The following is a 13,272-nucleotide window of genomic DNA, read 5'->3' as shown; positions in this document are numbered from 1 at the left end:
GTGACGGCATGGGGAGGCAAGCCTTGGCTTTAAAATGGCTAAATAAAAACAGTTGCTAGCTTGATTACATTCATATCAGATTAGCGCCAGGGTCACTTTTCATTGTGTAGATTGCTAGCACGGAAGTTGTCTTTTAATGCACAGACAGGGAAAATGTTAAGATGCAGCTAGCAGAAGGGTAGGAAAATGGTGACTAAAATAGCCGACCAATGGCGGGCCTGTGAGTCAGACGACCTGTTCAGTAACAGGAGACAGTGAAATAATGTTTCAACTTGATTCAACTCCAGCGTAAATGTAAAAACGCAAATACAATTACTAATAGAAATATAAAGCATGAGACATGCATCCAGCATTTCAGAGGTGAAATCAACACTATAAATTTAAACCTACAACATAGGTACCTACGTCGAGATTCCTCCAACGACTATGAATCCAACTTAACACTGCTGCTGTATGGACTCAACTTAGTGTATTAAAGGCCTGGTATGTAAGATTTAGAGGCTGTATTCACAGGATATGGCAGACATAGAATATAATAAGAAAATGTATTTTCACTGGTGTACAATCACCTGAAAACAGAAATGTTTTTGTTATCTTAGAAAGAGGATTTTATATCGACAGAAGCCAACGGAGTCTGCCATGTTTCTACAGTATCTCTGAATGGACAAGCTAAACAATGGCTCCAGATAAGGCCATTTGCATTTTCTGCTTTTTTTTTTTACACCTTCACACTAGGAAGGAGAGGGTGAGGCAAGATGTTGCGATTATCAACTAAAACGCTACCTACATACCGGTCCTTTTAAGAAAGGACTTGTCCGTAGCTCTTGCTGACAGCAGCAGGATGACGACTGTTCTTCATTTGAGCATTAGCTTTCAGGTTAAATTACATATATCTGTATAAGATATAGATACATATACAGCTATAGAGTATACAGGTATACAAGTTTGCACACAGTGAAGCACGGCACAAACATGTTTAAAGTTACTCTGTTAAAGCTAAATTGTTATTTCTGCTAGTTTTGCAGCTGTGACTTCCATATTTCCATTATTGGTGACTCTACAGATGTTTCTTGGTAACCTCTTTACTATAACAGGCTTCGGATATCCCTGCTGTCTTCAAGTTCAATGCTATGCACTATAAGAGCTTAATAAGGACTCAAACACAAATGTAGTAATGGATACAAACAGCTGACGCAACCCAATCCTGACAGTCAATACATGCTGACGTGACTGGGCGACAAGTGTGGCTTTGATCAGACTGCTGTAACCTGCGGCAACGTCACTGATTGATGAAGGATAACAACATCTGAGCTGCAGCCTCGGCAGCCATTAATCCAAGAATACTTTACAGTGTCACTTTGAATTCTTTTCGCATGTACGATAAGCAACATTTAAGTACGATAGACCCCCAGCCACTGTCGCCGTGGTAACACTTGAGGTCCGGCAGCCGGTCGTCGACGGGGGCAGCTGTTGCTAGGCCTCACCTGTTGCCATCTGAAGACATTTAGGCACACACATGACCTGTGTGGGTGTGTGTGTGTGTGTGGATGAATGTGGCACATGTTATGGCCTCTAACACACTCATGGCAGTTTGCTTTTGCATAAAGCTGTTGAACTGTGGGTGTATGAGCGTTATTCAAAACTACTAAAACAAACACACACACACACACACACACACACTCCCACACACACACACGTCATTTTCAAATACATTAGGCTCCTGTGACCTTTTGAATTTTGGCTTCAGCTGTGCTGATCTGGGAAATGAGCCTCTCTCCTTAGATTGATGAGCAGAGTGAACAACATATTCATAGTCATTTATCCAGCATTAATAACTGAAGCAGATGCCCATTGGCTGTCTGAGCATCCTCAGTGTCACCTTCACTGTCTGCTGTAAAGCTTGTATCTCTCACCGGCTGAGGTGTTACTACGTGAACAGAACGTAAAACTGGAAGCATCTTAGTGCTTATATGTCCCAACTGCATTGTGGGTAAATTGCAATGACGATAGCAGTCCTTCCTGTAAGGTTGGGTCATCATTCGGTTCCTGCGTGCCGCCTCTAAGAGCTCATGTGGGGGGGTGGTTATCAGTGTTAATGGTTCCAGCAGGAGTGCGTGTTGACCTTTAACATCTTCATGTCTGGAAACGTTGAACACCAGCTATGTCTCTCTGCGTGTGTGTGTGTGTTTGTGCAGCCGTTCTTATTGTGACCCCTGTAGTTCAGCATAAGAATAGACATAGATAAAATGGATCGTACACTCTGACACACACACACACACACACACACACACACACACACACACACACACACACACGCTACATGCAACATTACATGCAACATTACATCACTTCCTGGCTGTGTGACCTTTCTCACGCCGCACACGACAGAGAGCATTCATGGTCGTACGTTTATGCTTGTGTCCTTTAGGTAGCGTGAGGATAAGTGTTTCTCGAATGACGCCTCCTGTGAAATGTGTGTGTGTGTGTGTGTGTGTGTGTGTGTGTGTGTGTGTATGTGTGTGTTGGGGATGTTCGAATCCAACCACGTCCAGATTACCTGCCAGTTAATTGCAAGTTTGTCCTAGGGTCCAGGGGTAACCATAGCAACCAGTGAGCTAGTTTAAAAGAATACATGCAATATACTGACACTAATCGAACACACACACACACACGCACACACACACACACACACACACACACACACACAAAACATGAGAGCAACATTTATTCCCACTCTGAAATGAAAAAAACATGAATGTCCTCTGAAAGACTTCTGAAGTCTGTGTGTGTGTGACTGTGTGTCTATGTGTGTGTGTTGTGAGTGGTTGGTTTGGTCAAAGTGGTTTTTGTGTAGCTATGCTTCTTTGAAATGCTATAAGGCACTAAATCAGTGATATATCACAGAGACTGTGTGTGTGTGTGTATTTTAGTGTGATCAGTTGCAGAAAATGCTGCAGTACTTCTCTTCTCACATTAGCTTTCTGATTTTAGTTTTTTAGTTTATTTTAGTTTGTTTTGTGTGTTTGCAGTTCCTGAAGCTCGTCTCAGTGGGTGATAAATGCGTGTATATTAAATCTTCAGATTGCTGACTTCACACTCTGAAAGCAGCATCACAAAGTCTACGGATGAATGAGAATAAAACAGATGTGAAAAATAAAACTCCTATTTAAAGTGTCCAGCCAGACAGACCTGTAGAGCTGTTCAGCCTATTGGCTGCTGACGTGATCCACAGTTAGTAATCAGACCAGGGTTTGACCTCACATGGAATATAACCATCTCCAGATGGAATACAACAGAGAATACAGCATTTTGTCAGCAGTGCAACAGATAGGAAATCGCTTCCCGCATCAAAGAGGATATGGCCCAATCTATAATCACACTTTGAAATGGTGCAGATGGAAAATGTTCCAAAGTATTGACCTCAACCACCATACATAGGGGAGTAAAAGCTTTGTTCAGCATCAGAGGATGTGCAAGTTTTTTTTTTTTTTTACCAAGGAAACATTGAGAAGAATTAAAGATTTACTTAAGATCAAGGCCGGTGCTTCATTTAATATTATTTCTAATTTACCATCTTGTATATTGTAATTTGATTTGATGATTTTATTTAGCAGCATTTATTTAATCGGCATCTGTTGGTTTAAAATAGCTCTGGTGCGTCCGAAGTATGTCTGTTTAGAAGTTAAGTTTTAGACATTTACTGCCTCTGTTACTTTTTTCGTGTGTGTGTGTGTACACTGTTTGCTCAAGTGTGCCACTTACTGTTCTTTAAAACTTTTATTTTCCCCTGATGTCAGATCAGCGTGCAGATCATCAGCAGTACAGATGCTCCTAAAATCTCTTGTTCCAGCAGCTAGTGCTAGGGACTAGTGTTAATTGTTGCCTGCCATGCTTTCATTTTTTGAGGTCTGACAAGTTATTTGTTGTTTATCGGTGAAATAAAAAGGCTCCAAGTTAAAGCAGATGTTGACCTCCATGTGATTCTCACTCCAGACACTCAGCGGCAGTGCAATGTAGCAGAGTTTCCAGACTGTGACACGCCCTGGCTCCACCGTTCCTGGGTGTGTGTGTGTGTGTGTGTTTACTGAAGCAAGCGTAATTTGAATTCATTACTTTCATCCTTGCTAGCATGTAAATGAGGCCTGAGACACATCCAGTCATTCATGGTTATTAGAAGTTTAGGAGTAGGAGGTTTTTTTTTTTTTTATGCTAACAAGCTGCTGCAGAAAGCAGAGACGGCTGTTTTCTGCCGGTTGCCTAGCAACATTTGCTGTGTCTGGGAACTTAAAAAACAGAGAATATATTACATAAATTTCCATCGGATGGTGTAATACTACATCATTTTCCATTTCCTCAGTTTTTTTTCTGTTTTAACCTGCAAAAGCACACAAAAGTAACTGTACTCGTGTACTCTTGTAACCAAAACACAATGTACTCTATACAGATATCTGCTAGAATAATGAGAATTTAAGTCTGACTGACAAACTGCTTCACTGGAAGGATGTTAATGCATTGCTCCAGTATTGTAGTTCTTTAATGATGATGTGAAGCCCATGCTTCATGGAAAAAGTGCAAAAGCACACACATCCATATCCAATATGAAGCTTGCAGTATGAAGTTCTTGTCCAGTTTCTTAAGTGTTTTTGGCAAGCAGGTGACTAAGAAGCTAGCCAGCTAGCTGTTGTTACACAGGTGTTACTCTCATCGACTGTCTTTTCACTCACAAAGGGTTTTGGAATGAGCATGAACGAATGAAAGAAAGAACCAAAGTTGTTCGGAAAGAATATATATAGTAAAGGAAAATATCAGTGTTTAAAGGAGCTGCATGTACACATTAGCCACCTGCTGAAAGCATACCCCAAACCGCTGGAGTCAGCATATTGCTAGGGGTATTGGGAGTCCACCAATATTCAGCCGCCCAGGCAACACTAATGTTAATGCTTGTTTTGAGTGAGGCTTTCCATTTCTATCACTTCTGTCTTTGCTCGCTAGGACAGTCTGGGGCTAGTTAGTTAGCATGCTAACTTCGGTATCTCTAACACAATACTTACCCCCAAATTCCACCGGGCAAAGATGCGCCACGTTCCATTTGCGCTGCAGCCTCCAGAGCTATACCGTTCTACTCGATGTTTCAAACCCCACCGTCCCAGAAGCTTGTTCTTAGACCTTTAGAAGCACATAAACGAAAGAAAAATTACCTAATCTAAGCAGGTTAACAAAGTCTGGACACCTCTGAAACGTTTTAAATTATTTAAATTAAACGCCTAAAAATAAAACTAAAACTAACCTAAAACTAAAATTCTTAAAAATAGCTCCTTTAGTTAGTCCACTAAGTTAAGTGATCATATTTTAAGAAACCTTACCCCTGGTATCATTTCAAATGGCTTTTAGTTTTTCAACTGATAAGAATTTTAGGGGTTAGGGTTAGATAGACTTTAAATGACTTTGTTACTGCCAGCCTTTTGTTAGATCTGTGAAAAAGCAAATGAGGTAACTCTCTAAATGCGGCCGTTTTCTTGATACTTTATTTGCATATAATTTATTATTGGTATTTTTTAGGTATATGTAGGTATAGTTTTTTATGATGATTGATTTTTGTTGAGGTCAGTATGATGCCAATAACTGAATCAGTTCAGGCAGAAGAGTTCTGGGTAGTAAACATGAAAACAATGCAGAATTCAAACTTTAATTGTTGTTGCCACTTACACTTAAGATTTGCTATGTAATTTTAATAGTTAGGCATAGGTTTCCAAGGACGGTACCTTAATCTGGAACAGATGACCAATCAGAGTTTAGTGGACAGCATCAGATTATTCTGTGCGTTCATGGAAAGTAGGAACATCAGTGCATTCCAATCAGTCCAGTCTACGGGCAACAAAATGATGTTGTTGGGATGGATACATCACTTGCTCCTGACTTTGACTCCCACCCACCCCCCAAATAAGAAATTAGCTGAAAGGAAGAACAAAATGTGTTTTATCTGCCCGTTATATCAAATCAAACAACCTTTATCTTCACTGTTGATATTGTTCTTCCAACAGCAGCAGGTCCATCTGCACATTCGGTTGCTAGTAGCAACAGCTCCTGGCACATTTCCATAGCAGTTAAACTGACAGAGCTGTGACAAAGCAAATATTGACAGGTACTATTTATCTACTCTCCAAATGTGCCTGCTGGATTATTATGTGTAGGCACAATTATTCATCCTTTTTTGATTTTGAACTTCTATTGAAGATTTATCCAACGCTGTGTTGCACAGACACTGGAGGTGGACGTACAAGTAAGTCAGAAAAAATGTATTATGCAACAGTTACTTCTGACCCAGTAATCGGATTGGTCAGTTAGACATGTGTCCCTTAACATGCTCAGATAAGCATGACAGCACACCGTGTTCATCACTAAAAATATTACTCATTATAACTGTCGGAACTGCTGCAAAAACATGTTACTAAAACCTAATTAATACATCTGAAACATATTTTGTATGTTAAAAACCAGCAAATAATGATAATTAAATCAACTTCTTTTGATTTCATGGAGTGGCTAGACCACCCTGTTAAGACTAAAGGTTGGCTAATATGAACTGAATCAAAATATTTTATTATGTAAAAAACTAAATGTTGTGAACTAGAAATGATTACTTCTCTCTTTCTTTCAACATATTTTAAATTTTGGACTTTACAACACTGAGTTATTAGAAATGTTTGGAGCACATGCTCAGCCGTGTGGCAAGTCGGTGGCACAGTGCTCATTAAAAATACATGTGAAGTTCACAGAGGTAGCCGAATGCATCTCCGTGGAAACAAAGATAACACAAAAGAGTGAATTGCCCCACAATATGAATACATTTTGATTGTTTCATTTAATTGGTAAATGTTGTGTAATCGCAATGTTACATTTGCGGGTGTGCTTTGCCTTATTTTATCTGGCACGACAGGGATGCCTGCGGACCACGCATCACCCATTAATGACAGTAAAGCACAATTTCTCATATAATATTGCTTCATTATTCCACTGGTTTAACCACATGTGAACAATTCTGATCATTTAGTGATGATTTGAAGGATTTAAGTATTGCCCAAAGGTTTGCTGGGCACAGAGCTTTTTAGCTGACAGACAAGAGCAGTTTAAACACTGGCTGACTTCCTTCCTCCTGCTGCTATTACTGATTTCATTACTGCTGCTAGGGATGCTACTGGTTCCACGGGCACTCCTGGCTTTAACGCTGTGGCTGGGACCCAGACTCATTCTGGTGGAATGAGATCTCACTCTTGCATGAATTCACTGAACACAGACAAACACAATCACACACACACACGCACACCCACATACACATAGATGTCATCAGTGTACCAATGGTTCGCAGATGTTCCAGTTGTTTTCTGGATGATGTCAGCCTCACTGTTAGGACACACGCACGCACACACACACACACACGCACGCACGCACGCACGCACACACACACACACACACACAGAAGGTGCACTGCCTTGTTCCAGGGCAGCGTGGCAGCGAAGATGAAGCCTGTCGAAGCATTCAGGTTTTCCTCTGTCTGAGGACTTTTTTTTTTCAGCTGTCTTCCCTCTCTGTGTGTAAATGTGTGTGTGTGTCAAGTCAATTCAATGGCCCCCAAGTTGTTCAGTCTACTGTGTTTAGCAGCCATATGCTGCTGTAATCACTGCTGTGTGTATCGCTACTGTACAAACATACGCTGAATATGTGTATATGCCTTGAACATCTCTGATGGAGAAAACACACGCTGGATCAAACGGGTGTGTGTCTGTGTGTGTGTGTGTGTGTGTGTGTGTGTGTGTGTGAGACAGAGAGAGATGAAAGGATAGTCAACATGTTCTTTCTGTTTGTCCTTTCTCTATCCCTGTGGGAGCCCACAGAGGCAGCGTGTTATTACATTTTGCTTTTAATCTTGATAGAACAACCTCTACTTTCTTATGATCACAAGAATAAGAAGTGAAACAAATCATGTGGTGTCCGTAAGGATACTGACTTTCATATCATTGTGGAGCAGACGCTGGCATCCCCTCTGTAATGCAAATCTGATCACAACAGAAAGAAAGACTCATTTGCTGCTCAGATTTAAATACGACACATCTAACGCACTTGACGCGACAAGAAGTGTTCCTATATCCCGGTTCCTGACCTCTGAATTGTTGCCTTCATCGCAGCTTTTTCAGAAATTCAAATGAACCTGCCGTTTAGGCTCAGATGCTGTTTTCTCAGTTGTCAAAACACCTGAGGTAGCATCAGGACAAGGACAGTGACAAGGATGAAATTCTCCCTCTTAAATCATCATATTTCTCTGTTCAACATAAAAAAATGTAATTAACTGCTGCCAGCAGGCGCTGCAGTGCTCACGCCTCTGTGTTTGTTAGTGTGCGTTCAGATTTGTCACTCCCTTTCTTCGTGTAAAAATACTTGATCTCCTTTATTGAGTCTATTTTTGCTAACATTAATCAACCTTGCTTGGGGTGGTTTCATAAGCAAGTCCCACTGCAACTTTTCCCCCTAAACACATTCATTATAAATCATATTTACGTGATGAGTTAATATCAACAGCAGCTGCATGCATCAGCATTATTTTATAGCATCTAATGAAGAGAGCAGAGCATCACAGGGCTCCGGCTGTTCCACTGCTGTATGAGTGACTGCTGGCAGAGGGTGATAAGTAAGACAATATTATGCACAGCTGTAGTGCTGAAAGTTCAGGCCGGATAAATGGAGCGAAAACATTACTGTTATTACTTTTATTGTTGGCACGCAATTTACAAGACCCCACTAAAAAAATGACTTGTAGACAGAGCTTCCCAGAGAATACGGTCTAACGTTTGTCATTAGCACTGGAGGTACTGACTCATTGTTTACAGAAAGTCAGATTTATCCTGAAGCAGGAAACACGCGGCTGTATACGCCAATACGAAGGGCTCAAGTCAGCACTCGTCTGTGAGAGACAAAGCTCTGGCATTACATCAAGGTTTTAGTTTTAGGTTAGAGTTATAATGGGACAGTTTAAGGAAATGAATGTAAGTCAATGCAATGTCCTTGTGTGTGTGTGTGTGTACGCGCGCGCGTGTGTGTGTGTGTGTGTGTGTACGCGTGTGTGCATTCTGTGCCTTTGTGTGTCTAACTTTATTGCCAGTTGAAACCATTTGCATAAACATCTCTATTGCTGTAAAAAGAAAGAAAGAAAGAAAGAAAGAAAGAAAGAAAGAAAGAAAGAAAGAAAGACATTTTTTGCAAATAATATAACAATGAATAATTTAATGTGTGGTCTGCCATATTGATATAAATGGGGTGGATAAAATATTAGAAACACCTGTCACTGTGATGCAACAGAAAACAGCAAAGGTCTACAAAATGACCCTAAAGTTGAATCAGCAGCCACATTACCGCCTTCATGGTCGTATCACTATTCATTGCGGAGCTTTTGTATGACACTACATCAGATTTAGCCGGCTGGGTTCAACAATCAGGCGAGTTCCACAGAAAATCGGACTCAGGAAAAGGAAAAGGTAAGCTAGAAAGTCAGGACCTGCGACCTACTCGACAACTTCCATAAATCTTGACCAGGCGTAGCATCAAAGCGTTGTGTGTGTCTTTGTGGTTCCACACAGGAACAGAACTTCTGTTTGTGAGCAGAGAACAATGCGGAACCACAGCCAAACCTGACTCCAACTCACTTTCCTGTCAAACAAAAGTCCAAAACAAAATACTGACGTGTGTGCGTGCATGTGTGTGTGTTTGTCCAGAGACTGGACTGATAGCTTCCTGTGTGTGTTGGAATGACAGAATCGGTTTCCTCTCAACAGTAGTGGGCAAATGAGTCTCACTCCCTCACACTCTCTGGCACACACACATACACACACACGCACTCGGCTGTATGTATTATGCTGTTGAAGAAAAAGCTGCTGATGTTGGCAACACACCCTCCGTTCTTTCCTTCATTTCCTGGAACACAAAGTGTTTTTCTATGCAAATCATTTTCAACTTTAATATAAAGGCTGACAGATAGAAAGTCTTCTGTTCTGGGCTGGCCTCATCTTCACTCTCCAACCATCCAGCTGTGTGTTTCAATAGAGAAACATTGTGAAATGTCCCCACCACAAGCGAGCTGAGACTGCTTGTTGTGGTTTCTTGGATCCATTCATTAACATTACACAAGTCAAAGTGAACAGTCGGATGACGGATTGATCTGTTTCTAAATAGGATTTACAGTGACGCTCTGTCTAGCTACCACTCTGTGATGAAACTGGAGGATACTGTAGGCACGGTGTGTGTGTGTGCGTGCACGTGTGTGTGTAGGCTTTGTACCTGATGTTATCTACATTCTCTCTATATTGTATGGAGGATGGGTTAGGTCAAGCTCTGCTTCACACTCGGCATCAGTATGGGGTTTAAATGCATCTCAAGGAACCAGTTGCAATTGTTTCACAGCTCTGTACGAACCTGAGTCCTATTCGTTTTAGTCTTTCAAACAAACACAAACTGTGTTTAAAGTAACTGAAAACTGATCTTTTCTAAAAAAAAAAATTCTTCCAGAGGGAAACGTCAGCATTGACGTGTATGGAAAACATTTTTTGGGGGGGCTTGTGACATCAGAATGTGTGCTGCCTGTTATCACCTTTTCCGTTCACATGAAGCAATGATTGCCCTGAATCGTCTTCAGCTTGGTGGTGATGATGGCCCTGGTTACATCCTCTTTGAATTGAGGAAACTCCTTGGTCATATCAGAAGGGCACTGCTTGAGGAAACGAGTGAGGATGTCAGCGTTTTGGGATGTTTCTTTGAGAATGATGAAGGTAAAAAAAAAAAAAACTGTTTTCAAAAAGTACTTGTGTTTGTGTGTAATAAGCCTAAAGTCTATCTGCTCAACTTTACTATACACAGCTGCTGAACCTCAGCTGCTTACATCTTCATCTGGCATTTTAACACCCTGTAAAGCTCTGTTATGGGGGAGAAAAGCACTTTTAGTGTGGACTGAGTGCTGAAAAGGAGAGGAAATAGATGAATTCACAAATGTTGCTGGCTAAATGTGGAGTGGACATGCTCATAAGTGGTTTAGATGAGTGGTCTGGTGTTTGTTTGGTACCTTCCCTCTGTGTCTGAGCTGTTTGACATCCAAACATATGAATCCGTGTTTGGGATGTTTGTCATATAAAACACATAAAACCAGAAAATCCAACACACAGGAGCGCCCCGAGGAGTATTTTTCTTTTCTTCTTTTCTTAAATATCGACATATTGTGCTTGGAAAACAAAACAGCTCTTAGTCTCCGTGTGCGTGTAATAGTACATGACATTTTGATGCAGTTTGAAACTTTATCGTACTGACTGGAAGAAATGCAAACAGAATGGTGGAAGCCTGAATATAAAATCCATGCAAAGTAGGCCCAGTAGAGAGTAATGAAAGCCTGAGGCCATATTCAGGGCAGCTCCACTGCACTGTTTCCACTGGGCCTTTTTAAAGTACTACACCACTGATATTTCATCATATTTACTACAACTTACAGACACCAAACATTACAACTGAGCTGAAAAGGAGCATTTCTGATAAGACAGAGCAAAAACATTGGTATGCTTTTTTAATTACGGTGGAGCCACCTGCACCTGGATACCATCCAGATCTGTACCGCAGGTTAAACCGCTCCATCGCGTCTAATTGAACCATGTCTGTAAACCATTGGCACACTGTTGCATGAGCCAACATCAGTCTGATCAATTCATCAACCTTGAATGACATTAACGGTCGTGACTAATTGTTCAGTTGCTGAATTGTGGACGGCTCTGATTGGTCACGTGTCACAAACGACCTCTGAATGTGGAAAAAGAGTGATCGGGCGTTGGTGAAAAAAAAAACAAAGATCATATTATGTCAATAAAAATCAACCAGTAAGTACATGGCAATGATGAATTTGAATATTAAAACGCCCCCTCAGCTTCTTCTTTTCACGCATATAAAACAGGTTAGTGTTGATGTCAGCACTTTAAAACATAGAAATGACTTTTGAAAAAGGTAACACCCGTCAGATCTGGTGTCTCTTTCTCTTTCGCCCTCTCTTTCTGTGTCCTCAGATAGATTTTGCCGACTTAGCATTCTCACCGTGGAATGTTCTTGGAATGTGTGTGTGTATGTGCGTGTGTGTATATTGCAGCCAGGACAGTGTATCACATGCACATGCACACAGCAAGAGACATGGACATTTGGCTTGTTTTCTGCTGAGAGAGAGAGAGAGAGATTTCATAACATGACAGACGGATGACCAGATGAACTGAGAGGGAAGGAAAGAGAATAAGATGAGGGGAATGAAATTGTAGAGACAGGGAGAGATTACAAAGGATGGAAGGATGAAGATGAAGTGAATTTGTTCATAATTCACCAAATACCTCACACACATACACACACACACAATTCTGAAGAGAGACTGGAAAAATCCTCCTCCTGATACATCCACTGAGCAATTTATAAATATCAAAAATCTTAAAGTGACTGTTCCAGTAAAAACAAAAGAACAAGAGTACAGTTGATCATTTATTTTAATAAAATAAAAATAAATACTTTGTAAAGGCTAAATCTGTGTGTGTATGTGTGTGTGTGTGTGTGTGTCCGTCCTTTCTCACAGGAATGTTGATCTGATAATGGGATTAATTCTCGAAGCTCCACTGACTGTTCCTCTCTCTCTCTCCCTCTGTGTCTCTCTGCAGGGTCATTGAGGACTGAAGGCATCAAGGCGTCCGACGTTCTGCCTGTGTTAAAGGAGAAGGTTGCCTTCGTGTCAGGTTGGTGTCAGTCAGCGTTGTAGTTCAATCCCCAAAACCTTCAGTCCAATACAGCAATACAAGCTTATGTAAAGATCACACAGAAAGTGTGGCAGAACACGTTGACCCTGTTGCTATCAGTGACATCACTCACTATGTCTGCAGTGATTGGCTGAAAGGTAACTGATCTGTGTCACTGAATTAGTCCTCATAAACACACAATTATATACATATATATAAAAAAATATGTATAAATATTTGATTGTGAATTCTGAAAGAATCCGAATCTAGTGACATCAGAGAGCAGGCAGATGGAGAGGGGAGAGAAGTGTGATGTCAGTGCTGAGTCAGTTCTGCTGTCCTCATGTCAAGTGTTGCAAGATGATCTATGATTGATGTGATCATACAGCTTTATTTATTATTCGATTTAACATTACAGTGACACATTACATTTTGGATTGATGAGATAGTTTATCAGTCATGTCACAGTAGTACAGGGTCG

The 13,272-nt window shown here is 40.9% G+C and overlaps 1 protein-coding gene across 2 annotated transcripts in view; it reads left to right on the top strand.

Moving 5' to 3' along the window:
* kalrna (kalirin RhoGEF kinase a) overlaps positions 1-13,272 on the top strand; it is a 121,863-nt gene that overhangs the window by 22,616 nt on the left and 85,975 nt on the right. For both annotated transcript variants that reach the window (XM_027290819.1, XM_019277068.2), the window contains exon 2: positions 12,717-12,791. In XM_027290819.1, the coding sequence (XP_027146620.1) occupies positions 12,717-12,791 (75 nt within the window). The remainder of the gene's footprint in view (positions 1-12,716; positions 12,792-13,272) is intronic.

The sequence above is a fragment of the Larimichthys crocea genome, chromosome XVIII (assembly GCF_000972845.2).
Source record: "Larimichthys crocea isolate SSNF chromosome XVIII, L_crocea_2.0, whole genome shotgun sequence".
Classification (NCBI taxonomy): domain Eukaryota; kingdom Metazoa; phylum Chordata; class Actinopteri; family Sciaenidae; genus Larimichthys; species Larimichthys crocea.
Note: the sequence above shows the minus strand (reverse complement) of the source record. Positions and strands in the feature narration are given on the sequence as shown.